This window comes from Mustela nivalis (assembly GCF_964662115.1).
Source record: "Mustela nivalis genome assembly, chromosome: 9".
In the NCBI taxonomy this organism is placed as follows: Eukaryota; Metazoa; Chordata; class Mammalia; order Carnivora; family Mustelidae; genus Mustela; species Mustela nivalis.
In genome coordinates this window covers 119,608,341-119,632,225 of record NC_139028.1, presented here as the reverse complement: position 1 = coordinate 119,632,225, position 23,885 = coordinate 119,608,341, and the positions used below count along the sequence as shown (strand labels likewise).

At 63.0% G+C, this 23,885-nt stretch overlaps 1 protein-coding gene across 7 annotated transcripts; it reads left to right on the top strand.

The window, feature by feature from the left end:
* Positions 1-394: 394 nt before the first annotated feature.
* EPS8L2 (EPS8 signaling adaptor L2) lies at positions 395-18,267 on the top strand. 7 transcript variants are annotated; one of them, XM_082749407.1, is made up of 21 exons: positions 395-523; positions 3,036-3,154; positions 3,239-3,294; positions 4,053-4,117; positions 10,685-10,846; positions 11,251-11,394; positions 11,465-11,544; positions 11,641-11,783; positions 11,874-11,944; positions 12,123-12,249; positions 12,451-12,539; positions 12,662-12,736; positions 12,945-13,093; positions 13,222-13,354; positions 13,481-13,599; positions 15,070-15,175; positions 15,892-16,005; positions 16,228-16,300; positions 16,471-16,651; positions 16,992-17,124; positions 17,260-18,267. In XM_082749407.1, exons 2-21 carry the CDS (start codon positions 3,111-3,113, stop codon positions 17,341-17,343), a joined length of 2,148 nt encoding a protein of 715 aa, XP_082605533.1. In that variant the 5' UTR covers positions 395-523; positions 3,036-3,110; the 3' UTR covers positions 17,344-18,267. The 7 variants fall into 7 exon arrangements, with proteins under 7 accessions (XP_082605533.1, XP_082605529.1, XP_082605531.1 ...); XM_082749405.1 differs by having other exon boundaries at positions 396-523; positions 11,251-11,400; XM_082749406.1 differs by having other exon boundaries at positions 406-523; positions 3,094-3,154; positions 11,251-11,400.
* The last annotated feature ends 5,618 nt before the right edge of the window (positions 18,268-23,885 follow it).

Sequence of the window (23,885 nt, the reverse complement as noted above, 5' to 3'; positions counted from 1 at the left end):
CTGCCCTGGGGCCTGGCGTCCAGGGTAGGCCCCTCTCTCTGCTGCGGCAGCTGAGGCTTGGGGGCACCCGGCAAGGGATACCTGGCGGCTGCCGGGGCGCAGCGAGGCCTGCCTTCGGAAGATCTTAGAACTTCGCCGGGCCTGGTCGCCCGGCACAGCCCCACGAGTGAGGGGCTCCCGATCCGCCTACCCCATGGGAACCCCAGCTCTGGGGGTGGGGTCTGCGTCTCCAGGGGGCCCTCGGGGCGGGCGTTGGGGACCGTCCGCAGGGAGCCCCGGGGGGGCGGGGGCCGAGGCGGAGGGGCGGGGCGTCCTCGTCCGCCCCGCCCACCGCGCCCGCGGGCTCCCGGGTCTCTAACCTGCCGCTCAGGTTCCTCCCCGCGGCCCCGCCCTGGCCCGGCCCAGCCGCGCGTCCCTCCCGCTGCCGAGCCCGGGCGCCCAGGCGAGAAGCCGACAGACGGGCGGACGGACGCGCGGACAAGGGGACCCACGGGCGGCGCGATCGCGGGGCCGCGAGGAGCAGGTGAGCGCCCCACGGTCTCCACCTGCCCACCCCGCCCTGCCCGGCACCCGCCGGAGCTTTGGCGGAGGAGCGACCCAGAATCCCTGCGGACAGACGGCGGTCTGACTCGGCCTCAGTTTCCCCAGCCGGCCGTGCGATGGGGGCTCTGGCCGGAGTCTGTGGGCCGGGCCGGAGTGCAGGAGGTGCGATAGGGCTGCGCGGAGCCTGCGGCCAGAAGCCTGGTGCCGCTGCGGCCTGCTCTGCCCGGCCTGATCTTGGGGCGGTGCCGGTGCACAGGGACTTTTTAAAGGCAGTGGCCCCTGAGTCAGCCGGCCCCCTCCCAGCCCCGGGGCTCGGCGGACGGAACCCCTTCCTCCAGCGAAGGGGATGGGAAGCGGCTTCTCCCCCGCCCCTGGAAGGTCCCAAACCCCCTTCCACGGGACAGGCTGAGGCCTCCTTTGCGGTCAGTGGCTCCCTGTGGGTCGGGTAGGGAGGCACTTCCTGGCTGTCTGAGCCAGGAGGGAATCCAGGGCCAGAGAAGCATCAGGCTAGGGTCAAGTTCTGGGTCAAGGGGTGTGGGAGTTTCAGGGAGGAGGAGGCTGTGTGCTGGGCTGCAGGAAGCCTGTGTGTGCCGGACCTGAGGCTCCCCCAGGTTCCTTCTCCCTGGGCCAGGCTGGCCTGGGGCCGCCCCTCTGTGGGAAGGTGTCCCTGGTGGCAGGGGAGGAGGGTAGGCAGGTGTATGGTGTTTCTGAGGTGCACCCAAAGACCACCTCTGCCCCAGCTCCAGGGGTAGTCAGCCCCAGCAGTGAGCCAGGGCCCAGCTGGGGGCGCCTCTCCTTCCCTACCCCTGCAGGGCTCCCAGCCTCTTTGGGAAGGAGTGGGGGGAGGGCCCTGCCCGGGGGGCCTCTCCTGGGGCCCGCCTAGGACTAGGACAGGACAGGGCCTCAGCGCCTCAGCATGCCGCCCCGCCCAGTCTGTCGGATCCCCTGTGCCTGCCTCCCCAGCGCACCTGGAGCCCACCCCTTCCCCACCCAGGCTTAGTCCTCCTTACCAGCCAGGCTGGGCCCTCCCCAGCAGAAGGCTCCCAGACGGGGCAGAGCCAGGGCCAGAGGGGTTCCCCCATTCCAGGGCTCCACCCGGCTCCCCCTGGGCCTTAAGCCGACTCCTCCCCAAGGTCACTTGGCTGTGAGCTGGAATTTGAACTTGGAGCTGGTCCCTCCACCCTCCCTGCCCTACTGGGGCCTCCACCGCAGCCCAACCAGGCACCATGCTCGGCCTTCCCTCCGCACCCGGAAGATGGCCGCAGGAAAACCAAAGTGCAGCCTGGGCCCTGGGCTGGTCCCGATCCCAGGGGCCCACATGGCTCCCCTGCCCCAGTTGCCAGGCCGGACTGGGCCTGTGGCGGCCCCTCCCCCAGCTGCTCCCCATCCCAGACGCCAGCACCTGGACTCACATCTGTGGCTGGCTGTGCCCGGCCCCCACCCTGCTCCAGGGAGTTGAAGGCCATGCGTTCACGGCTATGCCTGGCCTAGGCGCCCCAAGGAGGGGGGGCTGTATGTCACAGCCTGTGTGTGGCTGTGTGTGCCCGGGGGCCTAGTTTTTCTGCCCAGGTGTGTGTGTACCCAGACACACGTGCCCAGTGCCCTTGGCTCAGCCCGTCAGGAATCCCATTAAGCAAACACTCAGTTCTCTCGCTGAGGTCATGAGCATTCCGGACATTCTCCACAGACGGGTGATCAGAGGAATCTGGCCAAGCCTCTACTCCCACTCACCCTCAGAGAGCCAGGACCCTCGGGGGCACATGGGAGGGGGTGGTCTAAAGCCCCCAGGCCTCTCACACCTCCCGGAGACCCTCTATGTCAGTAGGACCTGGTCAAACCAGAAGGAACCCTAGATGCCCATTCCCCTGGCCTGGGACCACCCACTCTGGCTGACCCTACATACAGAGGGACAGCCTTGGCAGAGGTCCCCAGGGGACACAGGCCCCACAGGACATGTTAGCCTGGCCCAGAGGGGCCAGGTCTGCTCACCACCCAGAGGGTATGCTCCCTCTAGACTTTGTTCTGGGCTCTGGGTCCCCAACCTCCCTCCCCGTCCCCCACCCCAACGCCATCCAGGGTCCAGTCTCATACTGTGCTGCTTTCCTCTGGTATTGGCTCCCACCTGCTTCAGGGCCTTTGAACATGAGTTCGCCCTGCTTGGAAGTGGTTCCTCTCCCAGGTCCCCTTTCAGAGCCCTAGGACACTGTCCTTGCAGGCCCGCCCCAGATAGCCCTGAGAGTGGGACTCCCCTACTGGCCCACCCTGGGGCACATGTCTGCCAGCTGCCACCAGGGCCCGGAGGTCCTGCTGTGGCCAGGAGGCAGAACTCTGCTCCCTGAGGACACCCTGCCCAAGCACCCTGGGGAACCTGGGGAAGACATCAGGGCCGCAGCCTCTGGATCTGGGTGGGCGGCAGAGATCAAGCCTTGGGAGCTGTGAAGCCGCCCACCAGGCCCCAGGGAGGTGTCAGCTCGGCTGCGGTCTCCACTCAGGTGTGGGTCCGGCACGAGGTCCTGGACTCCAGCCACAAGGCTGCCTTTCCATCACCAGCCACCACCAACGACGCCATGAGCCAGCTGGGGTCCGTGAGCTGCTGCCCGGGTGCTGCCAAGTGAGTCCCCACCCCCGACCCACTGAGCAGTCCCCAGGGAGGGGTGCGGTGTGGGCCTCGCCCTCAACAGCCCCTCCCCTGCAGTGGCAGCCTGGGCCGGTCTGACGGTGTGGCCAAGATGAGTGCCAAGGACCTGTTTGGTGAGTGAGGCTGGAGGATGGGCTGTGGGGTCTCACCCACTCCCCTCTCCCAGGCTGCGCCAGGCGCCCACCAGAGGGAGGCGGGTCAGCCCTCAGTGTCCAAAGGAGGTCCCTGGACCCTCAAGAAGCAACAGCTGCTCAGGTCCCTCCTTCCCTCCCTCGCTGTAAGGAGAGAGGCCTTTACTAATAATTCAGGGACCATCAATATTGATTGGGCAGTGCTCTTCGCCGCAACCCGATAGCCCGGGGGGTGCGGCTTCGGCGGGACAGAGCGCCAGGCGGCTGAGGGGGCGGAGCCTGGCCAGCCCCACCTCGCCCCGCTCTGCCCCTCCCCCTAGGCTCACTGGTGTGCCCTGTCTGGAAAGTGAGGAGCCCCGGGGAGGGGCCGGGAGATGTTAGCTCCCGGCTCTTGGGGGCGGGGATGCCCGGGACTGGACACTTGCCCGGGAAGGTGGGCCAGGAGTCTCCTTGGGAGGAGATGCTCAGCCTCTTCCAGCCCCCCCAGGACCGACCCCTAGCAAAGGGGTCCTGGGGGCAGAGGGAGTTGGGGGTCCTTTCCCGGGGGCCATTCTGGGGGCAGAGGGAGGTTTTCGCTCTGCCGAGAAGGTCCCTCGCATTTCACACCCTCGAGTCCTTTCTGGCGGCAGCACCCCTCGCCTCCACGCGGCCTCCCTGTGGCCCAGCCAGGGCGCCCAGTCCCAGTGCCAGGGCTGTGGGGCCTGCCCTCTGCTGTGAGTGACTGGTGACTCCCTGCTCAGAACAGAGGAAGAAGTACTCCAACTCCAACATCATCATGCAGGAGACCTCCCAGTACCACGTCCAGGTGAGGCCAGCCCCCAAGGAGCACCCCCGGCGTCCCTGGGCAGATGGGGAAACTGAGGCACAAGAAGACAGCCCAGCTTCCGACTCCCACAGCAGGCAGCCAGAGCCAGGGACTGCCCCACACCTGTCCTAGGATCAGCCACAGTAGGGGGTGCCCTCCAATCCTGGGAAGGTCACAGTCTGGGGGCCATGAGAGCCGTGGAGCTGTTTCAGGGGAATGAAGCTGCCAGTGGCCAGCACAGGCCAGGCAAGGACAAGGCCTGGGTGCTGTCTGGCAGCACTCAGGTGGGAGAGCCCTGTGGGAAGGAAACTGGCCCCAGACAAGACACTGGATGAGCACGGAGAAGACAGGACACAGACAGGCTTAGTGAGGCCCCGCAGGGAAAGCCAGGTCACATGGACTCTGCGAGGGTCCGCACTCTCGGCCGCACTCCAGACCAGTGGCCAGCTCAATTTTAGTATATGTGCTGCCGAAGCGAGCACCAGCGGCCAGCTCAGAAGGGTTTTCACCCTGGGTGAGCTTTGATTCACACTTAGAACTCAGGAAATTTGTTTTTAAATGACCTTCCTGGTTGTTGGCCACTGTCCCAGCCTGTAGGACAGCAGGGCTCAGAAGGGCTGAGGAGGGAGGAGGGGCAGCCTTAAACCAGGAACGGGGGGCCTGGACCAGGAAATAGGGGGGACCCTGAGCCAGGAAGGGGGGCCCTGGATCAGGAAGAGGAGTCCTTGGTCAGGAAGGGGGGCCCGGACTTGGTCAGGAAGGGAAGACGAGGACTTCCCTCCCCACAGAACCCCCAAACCCAAGAGGCCAGGCAAGTCGCCGCTTTCTGAGTGTCAGGTTCCTGATCTAGATGTGGGGCCACAGAGACACTGGGAGTCCGTAGGCTCCGGAATTGGGCTGTGTTGAGCGAGCAGCCCTTCCTGCCAGGCATCTGCTGGCTCAGGGTCGAAGGGCAGGGCACAGGGTGGGGACAGGTCGGCTTCGTCCCCTTCCTTCCAGGCAGCTCGGCCACCCCTCTCGGGGTTGGGGCAGTTGCCCTTCTGGACTTTGCTCCAAGCTGACGTGTGGAGAGACCCCAGCCCAGGGCTACCTCTCCTGCTCGTCCGGCAGCTGGCAGGGCGGGGGGAGTGGATGGGCTTTGCCTGCCCCTCCCAGGTGAGGAAACCAAGGCACACAGCGAGGGAAGGAGGTGGGAGCAAGATCAGACCCGGCCCTGGCAATGGGGGGCTGCCAAGCCTCACAGGTTTGTTAGTTTTCCTGTTTTCTAAGTTAGTGTGCCACAGGGGAGGGCGTGGCCGGCCATTCAGGTTGGGGCCGTCATGCACCTGGCCGGGACACAGCAGCTCCTTCACCCCGGAACGCATTGCCGCTGACCTTGGCAGCCACCGTGTTCCCCGTGCGCCATCCAGCAACACCACTCTGTCCCTTGGCCCTCGAGTTTTGCTTTTGGAGAATCCCCCTCTCTCCCCGCGCTGCTCCGGTCGTGGAATTCATATTAGAACACCTTTGTTCTGCTGGGTGGACTTCTTTCAAGAAAACGCATGTGTAGGATGAGGCTTCTCTAAGCTCTGGGCTGCAAGGAACATCTCCCCTGGGCATGCTAGCCCCTGGGGACCCGACGGGTGGCCCTGCTTCTGGACACGTGTGCGTACAACTGCACCTGCTGGCGGGTGGGACCCTTTGCACACATCGTCAAGTGTGTGGGCCAGAGAGAGCTTCTGCTGGTCTGGCTCGCGGTCGATGTGCGTGACTGTGTCGCATGAGCAGAAGGGTGTGATTCTGAAGCTGTCCGGCCATATCCACTTCCCCCAAGGTTAAGGGCGTTTTGTTGGCGTTTGTTTTTAGGGTGGAAGTGCGTGGTCATTGCCCGACCCAAGGCTCTGAAGAGTCCTCCCTGTGTCTTCTTCTAGAGACACCGGAGTTGAGGCTTTTCCATTTCAGTCTGTGACCCACTCAAACTGGATTTTTGTGTATGAGACTCGCGGCTAATTTTTCCCCATAGCAACGTGCTGTTACACCAAGAAGACTTTCCTTCTCCCATCCAATTGCTTTGGTGTCCTTGCCAAAAACCAAGGAGCTGAACATGGATGAGTCTGTCCATGCTTTGTTTCCCGACCTTTCCCTCACTCGGGCTTTGTTACTGAACTTGAGAGCAGGCAATCTCATCCTGCAGCTTCGTACGCCTTCTCCTAAGACCTTCCGACCGGCGCCAGCTCTGTGGGCTGCATTCACATTCCAAGCCCCCAGAAAAGCCTGCCGGAATTGTTTTTTAAGACTTTATTTGTTTATTTGACAGAGATCACAACTAGGCAGAGAGGCAGGCGGGGGCGGGGCACCCCAAGCCTGGTAGAACTGTGACTGGCCTTGAGTCAGTTGAGTCCCACCAAACAGGTGTCGCGTGACAGGACGCCGCACTGACCCTGAGTCCTTCTGTGAGCCAGGGTCACTCGGGCGTCCCTCAGAATGTTCACCGTTTCCACTGGAAGGGTCTGGAGTGTCTGTACACATTCCTCAGGTATTTGACGTGTAGAAGCTGTGGTAAATGGCACAGTCTTTTAAAAAGCCGTTTTGGGGGGCACCTGGGGGGCTCAGTGGGCGAAAGCCTCTGCCGTCGGCTCAGGTCATGGTCTCAGGGTCCTGGGATGGAGCCCCGCGTCTGGCTCTCTGCTCAGCAGGAGCCTGCTTCCCCCCGCCCCACCTGCCTCTCTGCCTGCTTGTGATCGCTGCCTCCCTCTCTCTCTCTCTCTCTCTGTCAAATAAATAAAACAAAATCTTACAACAAATAGAAAGGCACTTTCGGATCATCACATATGGAGGAACGAAATCTCCGTACAGTGACCGAGTGTCCTGAGATGTGGCTGAACTCACCTGCTCACGTGAGCAACCTGATGGGAACCCCCTGACTTTCCTACCCACAGTCAGGCTGTCTGAAACACAGAACTTCTTTTTTTTTTTTTTTTAAGATTTTATTTATTTATTTGACAGAGAGAAATCACAAGTAGGCAGAGAGGCAGGCAGAGAGAGAGAGAGGAGGAAGCAGGCTCCCCGCCGAGCAGAGAGCCCGATGCGGGACTCGATCCCAGGACCCTGAGATCATGACCCGAGCCGAAGGCAGCGGCTTAACCACTGAGCCACCCAGGCGCCCAAACACAGAACTTCTTACCGTATGTTTAGAACCTCGCCGTCCTGGCTAGGACCACCAGTACGATGCGGAGTAAAAGGAACACGGAGTGCCCGTCCCTGTGTCCCATTCTAGCAAGAAATATCCAGTATTTCCCCGCTGTGCAGGCTGCCTATTTTTGTCGGTAGTTTATGAGTGAGGAAGCTCCTTTCTGTTCTTTGCCGAGAGTTTTTATCAGGAGAGGTGTTCGATTTTGTCCAGTGCTTTCTCCAAATTTACAGAGATGTATTGCGACTCCTCAGGCCGTCACGCTGATTCTTCTCAATGTCGAGCCGCCCTCGCGCTTCTGCGACGGGCCTTGTTCGTCCATGTGCAGGGCCCTTTCTGTGTGTGGAGGGACTTGCTTGGGGATATTGTGTCTGCGTTAATGTTCATTAGAGGGTTTGCTCTATAATTTTCCCGTAAAGCCGGGACGGATTGGGGTGTCAGAATGGTGGTGCCTTGTTGAATGAGTGGGGAAAACGTCCCCTACTCCTTGGCTTTCAGAAAGAATTTGTGAAAGACTGTTTTTACTTCTTCCTTAAGTTTTTCTTAGGATTCACCTGGGAAGCCCTCTGAATATAGGGGTTTCACGGGAGATTTTTGGCTATGAATTCACTTGGACGCACGGAAGATCTGTAGTGACCGACCTCCTCTTCTCCTCGTTGTTGGCCGCTGCTGTTCTCTCGCTCCCTCTCAGCGGTCCTGGAGGGGTTTTTCCGTTTCATTCATCTTTTCAGATTTTCATCATCTTTCTAGAACGAACTTCAGACTTCGTTGATTTTTCTGTACCATTTGTCTGGTTATGACTTTTCTCTCCTCCGAACATCCTTCTTCCCGCTTACTTGGGTCTCATGGGCTCGCCTTTTTCTAGTTTCCTACAGAAGACGTGCAGGTCACGGATATGAAATATTTCTTCTTTTCTAACTTCTTCATTTACGGCTGTACGTTCCTTCCTACCAACTCCTTTCTCCATATCCTGCACAGTTGGTACGCATGCCTTTAGCTTTTATTTTTTTAAGATTTAATTTTACTTATTTGAGCGACGGAGAGAGAGCAAGAGCAGGCTGAGGGGCAGAGGGAGAGGGAGAAGCGGGCTCCCTGGCGGGCCTCGACCCTGGGACCCTGGGAATCCTGACTTCATCCGAAGGCAGATGCGTCACCTACTGAGCCACCAGGGACCCCACGCTCGCACCTTGACTGCCATTCGGTCGCGAACATTTTCTGGTTCCTCACGACTCCTTCTCTGCCCGTCTTTGCTCACGTGAGCACGCACAGCGACACACTCAGCGACGTTCTCCCCTGCCCCTGCTTGTGGGGCCTGCGGTGTCCTGAGGTCGCTCCGGGCTCTCTTTGTTTTCATTTGTCTCAAAGTCTTTCCCGATTTCCCTCCTGACGTCCTTCACTATTGGGTGTTGATGTAGGAGTGCACTGCTCAATTTCCAATTATTTGAGGGTTTTCTAGTCATTTCTGTTACTGGTTCCTCTATAATCCCATTATGGGCAGAACACACTTTGCCGGGTTTCCGTCACGTGGAGGGCACGGTGACTTGTCTCGGAGCCAGGGAGATAGTTTTGCTTGGTTCAGTGGCGTCAGGTTTTGCCAACAGTGTGTGCTCCGGGGCTCGCCCGCCTCAGCCACAGTAGGGCCCCCGCTCCCTCTGACCTGCTGACGCACAGGTCGGCAGGGACCACCCCCCAGGACCACACTGGGTCTCGAATGGGGTAGGGGTGCCTGAATTGTGAGGAGAGAGCGCCTAGGGCGTGCAGAGCGGGGCTTCCCGCTCCCCCACAGCTAACCTGCGCATGGGGCCCGCCGGGACGCGTTGGACTGGTCGGTGAAACGGGCAGAAGGCCGGCACTTGACCCCCTCAGAAGCAGGGGCGTCGGACTGCACTTGGCAATTCTTTTGTTGAATGAGACGACACACAATTTTCTGTATTAAAAAGTGAGTTATATTTCTTTTCCCGGAGACTCTCTTGTCAGCTCTTTTGCCAATTTTTCTATTGGAGTGTTAATCTTTTACTTATTCACAGATTTTTTTCATTCATTTAATCATTTATCTCTGGTATTCTTACTAACTATACTTAACAAAATAGAGCTTTTAACAAAGGAAGAGTTGCCGTTGGACTAAACGTTGGTCTTTTTACATAAGATCAGCCTTCGCCGGGTCTATTACAGTGGTGTGTTCCACTTTTATTTTTCTTTTTACTTTGTAGACAATGTTTTCTCCAGGCAGAAATGTTTGCTTTTTTTTTTTTTTTTTTAAGGTTTATTTATTTATTTGACAGACAGAGAGGCAGGCAGAGAGAGAGGGGGAAGCAGGCTCCCAGCCGAGCAGAGAGCCTGATGCGGGGCTCGATCCCAGGACCCTAAGACCATGACCTGAGCCGAAGGCAGAAGCTTAACCCACTGAGCCCCCCAGGCGCCCCAGAAATGTTTACTTTTTCATTAGGTCAGATTTTTTGGTCTTTTGTTCTGAGCACCTGGATTTTCTTCCTTGCTTAGGAAGGCCGTGAGGAAGGCCGTTCCGAGGTCACCAGAAATCGTCCAGCACTTTCTCCCGGTGCTTTTGCGGCTGGGCTGCCCAGCGCTGCAGACAGTGTTTCCGGGTGGCTCAGCGCTGGTGACTGAGAGACACGTGGGGGAGCCTAGAGGGAGGAGGAGCCTGAGTCGGGCCTGGGCACGGAGGAAGGAGGAGGGTCCCCAGAAGGGGAGGACTGGGCTGCTCAGGGGTCCCCAGGGCCACCCCACAAAGCACTCCACGTGGCCGTTCAGATGCTCCCTCATCCCAGTACACTCACTGAGGCCTGCTGTGTGCCTGGCCCCGTCCCAGGCCTGCTGTGTGCCTGGCCCCGTCCCAGGCACGAGGGCCATAGCAGTGAGTCCAGCAGCCGGCAGCTAGTGTCAGACTGTGATCAACAAAAACAAGGCAGGTCAGGGGTTGAGGGGTTGAGAGTGCCGCCGGAGCCAGGCAGGGGGAGCAGGTCTGAGCGGAGCCTTGAAGGAAGACAGGGCTGGGGAAGAGCAGGGGAGGCTAACTGGGAGTAGACCATGCAAAGGGCCTGGGGTGAGCCTGAGCCAGGTCTGCTGGGGGCACAGGGAGGCCGGTGTGCCCGGAGCCCAGCCACAGCAGATGAGGCGGGGAGACGGAGAGTCTGTGTGCGGCTGCATGTCGGGCATGTGCTCGGCCCCCACAGACAGCCAGTGAGGCAGAGCAGAGACCTTCCCCTAAGGTAGGGCTATGTGTCTTCAGACCCCCAGGGTAGGGGATGTTCCCCCCACACCCCACCCCCAGGCTCCCAAGGTTGGCCCTGGCACCTCAGGCCCCCGGGGTGCAGCCCCTTGACCCTCAAGTCTGGGCACACGGAGGGCCCTCGCCAGCGTGACCCCCTGGCCACCCCCAGCACCTGGCCACGTTCATCATGGACAAGAGTGAGGCGATCGTGTCTGTGGATGACGCCATCCGGAAGCTGGTGCAGCTGAGCTCCAAGGAGAAGGTGTGGGCGCAGGAGATGCTGCTGCAGGTCAATGACCAGTGTCTGCGGCTGCTGGACGTGGAGACCCAGGTGTGGCAGCCTCGGGGCAGCCGAAGGCCGGGACCCAGGCTGCGGGGGCCTCCCCGTGGGGCGGGGCAGGATGAGGAGGGTGAAGGTTCGGTGGGGCAGGGAGGGCTGGCGTAGCGCCCTGCCCACCTCTGGCTCCAGCCTGTCTCACAGCTGTCCCAAGGCAGCGCCACGGCCTGGTAGAGTCCGGGTCGGCGTCTGTGCCCCGTCCCCCATCGGTTATGTCTGTGACCGCGTCCACGGCACACACCCCGCAGGCCGGGCTCCCGGGGCGCTGTGTCTGTGGCCCAAGTCCACCTGGCGCGGGTGGCTGTGAGCCTGCGTCTGTCGGGCCGTGTGTGGGGGTCACATCCAGAGTCGCGCCCGGGCGACTCCACCGAGCCGCCTCCGAGCCCCCTGTCCCACAGGAGGAGCTGGAGAACTTCCCGCTGCCCACCGTGCGGCACAGCCAGACGGTGCCCAACCAGCCGCGGTGCCCCTCGGTGCTGCTGCTCGTGTGCCAGGACTCGGAGCAGAGCAAACCCGACATCCACTTCTTCCACTGCGACCAGGTGGAGGTGAGGAGGGGCGGCGGCGGGAGGGCCCAGGCGCCTGCGCCTGCCTGACCCCCGGTGCCCCCAGGCGGAGCTGGTGCACGAGGACATCGAGAGCGCGCTGGCCGACTGCCGTCTCGGGAAGAAGCTGCGGCCGCAGACCCTGAAGTAGGCGGGGGGTGGGGGTGGGGTGGGGGGGGCGGGGGCGCGAGGGCCGCGGGAGGGGCGGCGGGACAGGCTGAGCGGCCCTTCGGCCCCTTGCAGGGGCCACCAGGAGAAGATCCGGCAGCGGCAGTCCGTCCTGCCCGCCCCCAGGGGCCCAGCCCCCATCCCCTTCCAGCGCTACGGCGGTGACTCCCCGGCCGCCAAGAACCGAGTGGGCCCGCCGATGCCCCTCCCCGAGCCAGGTCTGCGGAGGGAGCCGCACTGGGGCTGCCTGCGGGTCCCTGGGGGCGGCCCGCGGCGGGAACAGCTGATGTGTGCCTCCCCCCGTCCAGGCTTGCGCCGCCGGGAGTCGCAGGATGAGGAGCCCCGCGCGGTGCTGGCTCAGAAGATAGAGAAGGAAACGGTGCGCCTTGGGGCGGGTGGGGCGCCCCTCACCTGCCCGGGGTCCCCATGGGGTGGGGGGCCCTCCAGCCAGCCCCCGGGGCAGCACCCACCTCCTCCCCCAGGCCGGGGACCAAGAGACAGTGTGTGCGGCAGTCCCTGCCGCCGAAGTCTGACCCCCGCCTCCACTCTGACCCCAGCAAATCCTCAACTGTGCCCTGGACGACATTGAGTGGTTCGTGGCTCGGCTGCAGAAGGCGGCAGAGGCTTTCAAACAGCTGAACCAGCGGAAGAAGGGGAAGAAGAAAGGGAAGAAGGGGCCGGCAGGTGCGGAAGCGGAGGGGGTCCCCGAAGCGACTGGGGGGGTGTGGGGAGACGGAGACGGGGAGGGAGGAGAGAACAGGGCGCGAAGGCGGCAGGGGCCACTGCTGCAGGAGATGGGGCCGGGCAGGCGGGCGGCTGGAGGCCAGGCCGCCCACCCAGGCGCGGGGAACGGCCGGCCAAGCTGAGCCAGGGCCCCCGTTCCAGAGGGTGTCCTGACGCTGCGTGCACGACCCCCCACGGAGGCCCAGTTCATCGACTGTTTTCAGAAAATCAAGCTGGCTGTCAACCTGCTGGTGAGTGCCTGGCCCCCTCCCACCCCGTCCCTACCCGTCCCTCTGTGCTGACAGCGCAGGGAGTGCGGGTCTTTGCCCGCCTTGTGGGCAGCCCCATCGCCCGCCTGTCTGCTCACCCCCAGGCCAAGCTGCAGAAGCACATCCAGAGCCCCAGCGCGGCGGAGCTCCTGCACTTCCTCTTCGGACCTCTGGACCTGGTGCCTGGGGCTGGGAGCGGGACCCCGGGGTGGTTTGCCCCTGGCTAAACGGGGGGGGGGGGGGGGGGACACCAAATGCCTACCTTGGGCAGGCAGCTGGGGCCACGTGCCCAGGCTGTGGGCGTGGCTGGCCAGTGGTGCTGCCAGCGAGCCAGCTGGGACGGGGGTCCGGGGCTCAGGGGCTCCTCTGAATCCTGCTGTGCCCTAGATCATCGGCACCTGTGGGGGCCCAGACATCGCACGCTCCGTCTCCAGCCCTATGCTTTCCCGCGAGGCTGTGGGCTTCCTGCAAGGCCACCTAGTCCCCAAGGAGATGACGCTATGGGAGTCGCTGGGGGAGACATGGACGCGTCCCCGGTGCGGTGGCAGCAGCGGGCAAGGGGGCGTGGGAAGAGCCCCTGGGCTGGGTGAGGGGTGGGAACCAGCTGAGGTGGGGCCCGTTCCCATGGGTGGGCCTGGCTCACCCCAGGACCTCCCACCTCCAGATCAGAGTGGCCACGGGAGCCGCAGGTGCCCATCTACGTGCCTAAGTTCCACAGCGGCTGGGAGCCACCCCTGGACGTGTTCCAGGAGGCTCCCTGGGAAGTGGAGGGGCTGGCGTCTGCCCCCGATGATGAGGTCAGAGCACTCACGGCCCCACCCCAGACGGGCCTTCCCCTCCTCCACCACTGCTCACCGCCTCAGCCCACTGCTGTCCACCGCCCTCACCCCACACCAAGCCCAGGTGGTCCTTTTTCCCCACAGCCGACTCCCGTGAACCGATCATCCTTCCGAAACTCCCCCAAACACAGCCTTGTATCTGAGCCCACAGCTCCGGCCCCGGGAGACCCTCTTTCCCCAGTGAGCGCCCCACATGCTCACAGGTAAGTCCCTCTGAAAATGAGGGAGTGTGACACTCACCCCTAGAAACAGGGAGGCGCTGAGAGGAGTGTGCTGCCACCAGGTGGCGGCACATGCCTTGTTCATGGGGTTCAAAACGGCATTTTTCCAAACTAGAACCAGGTTTTCATTCTAACTTTACAACATAAAATTGAAGAGAAGAATCTCAAAACCACCTGTAAACTCACACGCGCTCTCTCTTTGGGTGTCCTCATGTATGTCTTAGAAGCACGGTTAGAAGTTTACCAAGTCAGGGACACCTGGGGGGCTCCGTTGTTAAGGGGATGCCTTTGGCTCAGGTCATGGGATCGAGCCCCACATCGGGCTCCCTGCTCAGAGGGAAGCCTGCTTCTCCCTCTCCCACTCCCCCTGCTTGTGCTCCCTCTCTCACTGTGTCTCTCTCTGTCAAATAAACAAATAAAATCTTAAAAAAAAAAAAAAAGAAGAAGAAGAAGTTTACCAAGTCACTAAACTTAAGTGGGGTCACCAACCCTGTCGCCCCATTGGGGCTGATTCAGGCCCAGCTTCAGAGCCAGAAAAGGAGACTGAAGGTTCGAGCCAAGGACAGCTGCTCGCCCCACCCGCGCCCGCGCTTCCACAGACCCCGGGTCTCGGGGACTGCCCAGCCTTCCTCCCCTCTCTGCCTCCTGTCTGTTCTCATTCCTGGCCCAAGAGCTGTCCCAGAAGAAAGCTCGTTTCCCTGCCAGGTCCCAGGATTCAGTTTCAGTAGGGGAGGGGGGCTGAAGTCTGTGTCTGACCCTCTCGATGCCCCCCACAGCCAGCCTGATGTCCATGGCTCCTGGCCTAGGACCACGCTTGAAGAAATATTTTCATCCTTTGGCCTCCAACCCCTGGCCAGTCCTGGCTCTGGGGCCACCTCGGCCTCAGCTCCCTCCCCTGAATGGTGTCCCAAGGCCCACCCTGTGAGGGACCTGCCTCGATGCCTGGGGGCCAGACTGGCCAGGAGGGGACAGCCCAGCCTGGGTGGCAGCCACAGGCCTGCTGTGTGCTGAGGCTGGGACGCCAACGCCACGCCCCTACAGCCCGTGGGCAGTCCGCTGGGGGTGCCTGTGCACCAGGCTGTGGCTCTGGAAACAGCTGGCCCTCCCGCACTGGTCAGCTGCTTCCAGGGATGGCAGTGACCCTGTCATTTCCTGGGTGCCTTTCTGGCTCTGGGTCCCCTGAGGGACCAGGCCTGGCGGCCCCTGATCTTAAACAGGCCTTGCCATGCCCACAGGACCCCTCACCACCACCCCCCCGCGCAGCCCCCACCTCCATGCAGGGGCCCTAGACGCTCTGGGGCTGTCACAGTTTCCATTCCCGGCTGAGGAGCCTCAGCCTCTCTCTGCTGTGACCTCAGAGAGCTGAGCAGGAGGCAGCACGCACTTGGGAAGCTGCTCCCCCAGCCCAGCCCCAGACCCAGGAGGAGACCCCAGCCCTTCTGTTCCACACAGGGGTTACGAACCGGGGCCAGCCATGGCCAAGTACGTCAGGATCCTCTATGACTTCACAGCCCGCAACGCCAACGAGCTGTCGGTGCTCAAGGATGAGGTCCTGGAGGTGAGCTGGGTCCTGGGCAGGAGGGACCCCTCCAGGAAAGGCAGGTTAAGTGGTGGCCGGGGCAGGCAGGAGCCAGGCGACCCCATGCTGGCATACGGCACACCTGTCCAATCCCTTTCCCCAGGACCCCTTCTCCTGGGCTCCAGTCTGGGTCCACAGCCTGCCCCCCCAGCACAGCCTGGCTAAGGGGCCTCCGTGTCTCGGGCATCTCAGAGGGGGGCTCAGGGGCCCCCCCGTGCTGGGCTAAGCTGGGCTCACGCTGAAGGATGGGTGTTCTCTGTGCCAAGTGGGGGACCCTCTAGGTCTCAGCCAGGGCTCGTCATTCACACGCACCCCTGGAGCCCCCTTGAGACAAGGTCTGTTTGGTGCCAGTCCTGAATCCAGGCCACCCACTGGGGGACAGAAAGTGGAGCAGGCTGCTGTGTGGGGGGGTGATCTATATGCAAAGGCCAGAGGCACCCTCACTCAGGATGCTGCTGGGGCGGGGTGGGTGGAGATAAGGGAGGGACCATAGCCTCTGTGGGTGGGATGGAGGCAGGGCAGGGCCTCCAGGGGGACTCAGGACTCCCCCACAGGATTGGGGGGGTTCGGAGCAAACACCTAGAACTCTCTCTGGCCTGCCTGCAAAGAGGGTCTCATACACCCTGCGCTGGGGACCACAGCAGGGTGGAGGCCTGTGAGTTGGCGATGCTTGGGGGGGGGGGGTGTGCCTGCAGGTGCTGGAGGACGGCCACCAGTGGTGGAAGGTTCGGAATCGCAGCGGCCAGGCAGGCTACGTGCCCAGCAACATCCTGGATGAGACTCGGCTAGAGGAGGCACCCCCCCAGCAGGTGAGTGCCCGGAGCCGGGGCTCTGCTGCCCCCACTGCTGCCCCCACTGCGGAAGGGGAGAGGCGGGGCAGACCCACAACACCCCAGGATCCTCCCTCCCGGCGGGTGGGGCCGCAGGCCCAGGATGGGGGTAGGCGCGAGAAGGGGTGCCTCAGCTTCTCCTGGAGACCACCCCGCGGGAGGAATGCTGAGCTGAGGCTGATGGCGTCCCCACCCCCGCAGGCCAGTCTGAAATATTGGGGTCCTGCCAGCCCCACACACAAGCTGCCCCCAAGCTTCGCAGGGAACAAAGACGGTGAGAGACGCCCTGCCGGGGGATGAGGGCCACCAGAGCGATGCGGGTACGGGGCCCCGAGCGCCCCGGGGGGAGGCAGCGGGGAGAGGGTCCCCGAGCAGGGAAGGGCCTCCGCCCCACCCCGCCCCGGGTCAGCTCGCGGCGGGCCTGAGCGCCGGCCCCGCCCGCAGAGCTGATCCACCACATGGACGAGGTCAACGACGAGCTCATCAAGAAGATCAGCCACATCAAGGCGCAGCCGCAGCGCCACTTCCGCGTGGAGCGCAGCCAGCCGGCGGCCGTGCCGCTCACCTACGAGTCGGGGCCGGCCGAGGTCCGCGCCTGGCTGGAGGCCAAGGCCTTCAGCGCGCGGTGAGCGCGGGGCGGGGCCTCGGGGCGGGGCCTAGGGCGGGGCCTCGGGGGGGCTCGGGCGGGGCCTCGGGCGGGGCCTCGGGGCGGGGCCTCGGGGGGGCTCGGGCGGGGCCTCGGGGCGGGGCCTCGGGGGGGCTCGGGCGGGGCCTCGGGGGGGCTTCGGGGCGGGGCCTCGGGGGGGCTCGGGCGGGGCCTCGGGGGGGCTCGGGCGGGGCCTCGGGGCGGGGCCTCGGGGCGGGGCCTCGGGGGGGCTCGGGCGGGGCCTCGGGGGGGCCTCGGGCGGGGCCTCGGGGCGGAGGGCGGGCGCCCCGCGCTCACGCCCGCCCCGCCCCGCGCCCAGGATCGTGGAGAACCTGGGCATCCTGACGGGGCCGCAGCTCTTCTCACTCAACAAGGACGAGCTGAAGAAGGTGTGCGGGGAGGAGGGCATCCGCGTGTACAGCCAGCTCACCGTGCAGAAGGCCGTCCTGGAGGTGCGCCTGCCCGCCCCGCCCTGCGCCTCCCCGCCCCTCCTCCTTCGGGGCTCCCGGGTGGCGGGGAAAGGGGGAGGCCCCCGGCCGCCGGCCCGGGGCGGGGCCTGAGTTGAGGCTGCCCCGCCCGCTCCCCAGAAGCAGCCGGGCGGGTCGGAGCTGGAGGAGCTCATCAGCAAGTTTCACTCCAAGACCCAGCGGCGGCTGGAGGACGACAGCTAGACCTGGCCGGCGGGGCCCGGCACACCTGCGGCGGGGGAGACGGAGACGCGCCCGCGGAGAGGCCCGCCGCCGTGCATGGAGTATTATTTTTGTATGTGTGTATACCATGGACCACGGACACGGGTGGTGGGTGGTGCCGGCTGGGCACGGCTCACCACTTCATGGCACAGGCCTGTCCTCAGGCGCCACAAGGCCTCAGCCTACACCTGTCTGCCCGCTCCGAGGCCTGCCTCCACCAAACTAGCCACCTGAGATGCCAGCCCCTCATGGCCCTGCCCCCGAAGCCAGAGTCCTGGCTTATCCAGCTCTGCCCAGCCCCCTTCCTCCCGTGACGCCTCTCCCTGAGGCTGCAGAGCCCCCAAGAGGCAGGCAGGGACCTGAACTTTGGCCCCCCATCCACATGGGGTTCCCCCTGGCACTCGTGACCCTGGCCCCAAACCTCACCTCCATGGCTGCTAGTTTTCCATGCACCTGAACCTCCACACCTCCAGGTGGGCTGTGGGCCCGAAGGGCAGCCGACCTGACCACCGGCTCTGAGCTGGGCCTCGCCCCCAGATATCGCCCATAGCTCCCACCCAGCACGCTGCTTCTCAAGGGTGTCCTGGAGGTGGTCCGAGCTCCCCTGGGGTGGGTGCGTGCTACACTCCCTTCACCCTGGCCAGGATAGGGGGTGGGGGCGAGAAGGGGTGTCCTGATGGCCTGGACACGTACTCACTCAAGTACGACCTTAGACAGCCCCACACACACCCAAGGCAGAGCTCAAGGAGGGAACTTTGTCCATCCAAGTTTAAGGCCAGGCTTGCCCTGTGTGCTGTGTGGGTGGTGGTTGAGTCTTGGAGCCCTGAACTCTGCCGGTTACACCTAGAGATGAGAGGTGGCTACGGGTCAATAACCATGTCATTAAACCAGTGAGGCGCCCTGACAGCCACATGTCTGTGTCCTGGAGATGGGCTGGGGTCATCATGCACCTGGAGCCTGCCCGCACTCACAGCCTCTGTAAGAACCGCTGGGCAGAGGCCGGGTCACGGGCCTTCCAAATGAGGCCATGTACCCCTGCCTCCAGTAGGGGTACCCAGGAGCCCCTCACCACCATGTGTATCCAAGTGGACCCTGAGGATATCCCTAAGAGGTGCAGGGTTGAGGGGCCCATGCCCACTCTGCACGCTGTGGCTCTCCCAGCCCGAGTGTCCAGAAGGCCCAAGGAACCCAGGTGGGCGGAAGGGCTGGGGAGCCAAGTCTTCGGGACCTCAGGGTGGGCCAGCCAGGGGTGTGAATCTGAGAGGCAAGGCGGAAGCTCAGCCCCACGCAGAGGGAGGTGCCGCCGGACGAGGTGGTGGTGAGCTCAGAGGTGTCCGACAGGGAGTAGAGGAGCCCCTGGTCAGCGGCCCTCTGCACCTCCAGGACACCTGACCTCACCTGCCTGGCCCTTGGAGGAGGCCTCTGGCGCCCTCTGCCGGCGGCCCTGCGTGCTGCAGAGTGTGCGTCCTGGGGGCACCTAGTACCAGGCCAGATGGGGACAACTTGATCTCTTGATCTGCGTTTCCCGAAGCAGTGGGTGGGCCAACCCTGGGTGAGGGTGTCTGGAGGGCTCATTCCTGGGGCCTCAACCGCAGGGAGCTCCATGCAGAGGTCGTTCCTTGTGGGGCTGGGGGCTGGAGAGGGCTGTCTCTCCGCTGTCGGCTGGTTGGCCACCAAGCCAGGCTCGGCCCTCAGAAGCCCTGATGCTCAGCTGGGACAGACCGCAGGGACAGGGTCTGTCCCCCAGGACCCGGCCACCCGAAGCTGGGCTGCCTCCGGGCCTTGACCGCCACGGCCTCCTCTCCTCGGAAGAGGAAGGTCCTCCCTAAGCTCTAGGCCGAAAGAGGAAGGTTGATCCTCCCAGACCCAGGCAGGACCCCGCAGACAGGGAAATAGAACCAAAAAGGGAATGGGAGGGGTTGTGTGTTGGCTGTCCCTCCAGAAACCCGGGTCCCTCTCGCCTAGAACCACCCGGAAGGATGGGCCTCCTGACCAGACCACCCCCCCACCAGACCAGACCCTGTGGAGCAGGCATGGGCACCCCCAGCTCCGCCTGCTCTGAAGGGGGCCTCTGCTGGCCCTGTGGTGCCCACGAGAACTGGAGCTCAGAGGGACAGCTCCCCATCCTGACCCCCCCGCAGGGCTCTGCCTCCAGCAGGAAGGTGGTGCTGGCTGGGCTTTGGCGACACTCCCTTCCAGCGGGGTCACTTAGCCCCTGGGAGCCCCAGATACTACGCTTCTTTCCTTGCTCGTCTCTCCCCACCTCCTCCATCTCATCCACGGGCCACTGCTCCATTCCCCTCTGGCCCCACTGTGCTCCCTGGACAGCGTGAGGAGGAGCGGATCTCCAAGACCCCAGCCCCCTGGCTCCCTAGTACCCCAGGCCCCTCATTCCCTAACCCCTGCAGCCCTAGGCCAGCTCCCGTTACCCAGGAGCTACTACTGGTTCCAGGATGGTCAGGCCCCACCTGTCTGCTGGGCCTCTGGGCCCCTGGAAGAGGCTTCCCCACCACTTCCTCGGACGTGAGTGTGGTGGGCCCAAGGCCACATAGCCTTCAGCGTAGGTGTGAGTACATGACAGCATCCCTGTCCAAGGCCACCAGATTAGGGGACGACTGAACTCCTGTCTGACATCCTGGTGATTTCAGGTCCATAAAAGTAGGCTTGGATGAAGAACAAAGCACAGGAAAAAAGAAAAGAAAAGAAAGAACAAGGCCCAGGGGCGCCGCCGGGGGCTCAGTCATTAAGTGTCTGCCTTCTGCTCGGGTCAGGATCCCAGGGTCCGAGGATGGAGCCCGGCATCGGGCTCCCTGCTCGGCGGGAGTCTGCTTCCCTTCTCCCAGCCCTGCTCGTGTTTCGCGTTTCCGCTCTCACTTTCTCTCTCGCTGTCGAATAAATAAATAAATAAAATCTTTGAAAAAAAGGAAAGAACAAGCAAGCAAGGTCCAGAGGGGCCAGGTCACCTGCCCAGAGCCCTGGAGCAGGCGAGGAGCCGGCCTCAAAGGCAGCCGGGCCTGATTTGTGTCCTAGCCTGACCTGGTCTCTCCTCACCCCAGACTGGGCAAGCAGGAAAGAGGGAGGGTCTGGTGGTGCCAGCCCCGGTGGTGGCAGGGACTGCAGAGGGTCTGACCGTGGGAGTGTCCCGCTGGGCAGGAGGGACTGAGCTGCCCACCCAGCGTCCGCCCTGTGCCCGGCTCTGCCGCCGGCAAACATCCCACCAACAAAGCCTGTCTCTGTTACAGGGACAGACATGTCTTTGTGGCCCTCCCCCGACCCGCTGGTTTCATTCGCCTCCTCGCCCACTCGGGACTGGCCTGGAGCCAAGAGGGGCTTCTTTTTTTCTTTTTTAAAGATTTTTATTTATTTACTTACTTACTTACTTACTTGAGACGGAGAGAGAGAGAGTGAGCAGTGGGAAGGGGCAGAGGGAGAGGAAGGGCAGGCTCCCCGCTGAAGAGGGTCACTTTCCATGAACGCCCCCAGGAGCGGCTTCTTTAAGAAGAGGGTTTGGGGGCGCCTGGGTGGCTCCGTGGGTTAAGCCGCTGCCTTCGGCTCAGGTCATGATCTCAGGGTCCTGGGATCGAGCCCCGCATCGGGCTCTCTGCTCAGCAGGGAGCCTGCTTCCCCTCCTCTCTCTCTGCCTGCCTCTCTGCCTGCTTGTGATCTCTGTCTGCCAAATAAATAAATAAAATCTTAAAAAAAAAAAAAAGAAGAGGGTTTGGGGGCATCTCGGTGGCTTACTCAGTTAAGCATCTGCCTTTGACTTGGGTCATGGTCTCAGGGTCCTGGGATCGAGCCGTGCATCGGGCTCCCTGCTCCGTGGGGAGCCTGCTTCCCCCTCTCCTGCTCCCCCTACTGTGTTTCCTCTCTCTCTTGCTCTCTCTACAATGAATAAAATCTTTTACAAAAGGAAAAGAGTCATTTCTTTGTCCTTTCTGTTTTACCTTTTCAAAATATTGATTTCCCCAGAGGTTAGTGCTGGCAAAGGCTAGCACAGGGGTTAGGTGTCCTTCACACCCGAACCAAGTGGCCAGAGACGGAACGCAGCCTAGAGGGGCACCTGTTACCTGAACCAGGTGGTGCTCGGCAGGGATGACCCCGGCAGAGAGAGGACTCGGGGGCGGAGCAGCACTGAGAAGGCGGCTCTGTGTCCCGAGAAGCAGAGAGAGGAGACTGGGAACCTCCCCCACAAGCTCGAGAGAATCCCAGAAGCAGGACACGATTCTCGTGAGAGGAAATTACCAGGTTCCTGGAAGAAAATGTGGAAAACGTCTTTGAGATAAAGCTGAGGAGGAAGTGTCTGTTCAAAACCTCACACTGAGCTGCTGAGTTTGGCTTCATCATCACTGAGGATGTAGCTCGCCGGCGGCCCACAGGGACGGGAGCCGGGGTCGCCAGCCGCGGGACCCCCCCCCCCCCCGCGGCACACGCCGGCAGCAGGCCCGGTGGGGCGTGTCCTTCCCTGGGGCCCCGCGCTCTCAGCGAGTGTCCTAATAAGACAGAGTGTGTTGGACATTGGATTGAGTCCCCCCCCCACCCCCCCCACCCCCCGGCTCACACAGGGCAGGGTCCTTAGGTTGGGCCTCAATCCAACATGACTGCGGTCGTTGTAATGACACCGGACGCGCACCTGTCCCGGGAACATGGAGGCAGAGGTGAGGGCGTGGTCGTCTGCGAGGTGAGAAGCTCCCGCAGTGGTCCGCAGCCGTCGGGGGCGCCGCGCAACCCCAACCCGGGGGACCAGCCCCGCCAGCACCGTGAGCTCAGCACCCTCCCCCACTCGTGCTGTTCGACCCCTGCCCTTGAACGCTTCCCTGCGGCCGCCCCAGGGGAGCCGCAAAGTGACTGCCTTTTTGACCCAATTATCGTAAAGCTGCCCTGGGGAGGGGGTCTCTTGGCTCCTTTCCCCCCACGCGCGCCCGGGGCGGTGCGAAGTCCGGGGAACAACCACCTCATCTCTCTCCACCCAGCCGCGGCCTGAGCTGAGGCCCACGGCCAGGCCGCCCCAGGCAGCGCTCTCCTGCCGCGGCCGTCCTGGCCCCTCGGGAGACCCCGGCCTCTGCCGTGGCTGCTCGGACCCGGGGTCCCGACGGCCCTTCTCCCCGAAATGAACGAGGGGCCCCGTCGCTTCAAGGAGAACAGGGGCCGGCGTCGTGGCCATGGTGAGTCGGAGCGTCCGCGTCAGGCGGGCGGAGCCCCACGTGAGACGCGTTTTCAGGCAAGTCTCCCGTGGCCCAGCCCCGGCTGCAGACAGGGGCCGGCCACGCGTGCAGCGGCACCCACGGCTGCAAACACGGGCACCCCGCCGTGGCCACGCGGGTCGGTCAGTACGGGGTGACTCCCGCCCCTGTCAAGCGGGCCAACGACGCGGCCTCAGGGCCCGAGCCCGGCCGTCCAGCGCGGCCACTCGCAGAGTCTTCGTTTCCAGTCGTCGTAAAATACACAGGACATAAAACGTACCGTCTTCCCTGTCTCTAAGCCCACGGCTCAGGGGCACGAAGCACATTCACACTGTTGTGCGGCCGTCCCCACCACCCGTCTCCAGAACTCTCCATCTTCCCAAACGGAGACTCTGTCCCTGTGAGACACCAACCCCCTCCCTCCCCTGGCCCCGGCGCTCGCCGTCCACTCTCTGTCCCTGCGAATCCGGAGACTCCAGGGACCCCATCTGGGTGGGATCCTGCAGTGTTTGTCCCTCTGTGTCTGGCCTATTTCACTCCTCACCACGTCCCCCAAGTCCATCAGCTGTGGCAGGTGTCTGTGTGTCCCTCCGTGGGACCGAGGGACAGTATGGTGTTGTGGATGGACCACATGTACCCGCGCATCCGTCGATGGACGTGGGGGCCGCTCCCGTGGGTCAGCAGCTGTGAACGCGGGCGTGCAAGCGTCCACACGCATCCCTGCTTTCGGTTCTCTGGGTGCATAACTAGAAGAGGAACTGCTGATCACACGGTCATTCCATTCTCAATTTCTGCAGGAACCGCCATGACGTGTTCCACAGCAGCTGCCCGGCTTCCATTCCCGCCGACCGTGCGGGTGCAGGGTCCAGCCTGCACGCCCTCCCACACGCGGGGCTCCCGCTCTCTGCAGACGGCAGCCGTCCTGACGGCGGGAACCGTATCCCGGAAGCCAGGACAGTGTCAGTCTGAGGAGTTCGAGTTCGGAAGCAAGGCTTCCAGGACACTGAGGGGTCACCGACTACTGTCTGGGCAAATCTTGGTCCCGAAACCCTTCAGAGCCTGCAGCCAGCGTGTTTGGAGGATGGTTGCCAACACGTATCCTGGGGACTTGGGTAGAGATACAGGGGTTTTCATACATTAAGGCAGGTGGGGTGCCGGCAGGGGCTCAGCCAGTAAGCATCTGACTCTTGGTTTTGGCTCAGGTCATGATCTCAGGGTCGTGAGCTCAAGCCCCGTATTGGGATCACTGGGTAAGGAGCCGACTTAAAACAAGAAGAAAAGTGGGGGAGAGAGGGGGCCTGGGGGGCTCAGTGGGTTAAAGCCTCTGCCTTCAGCTCAGGTCAT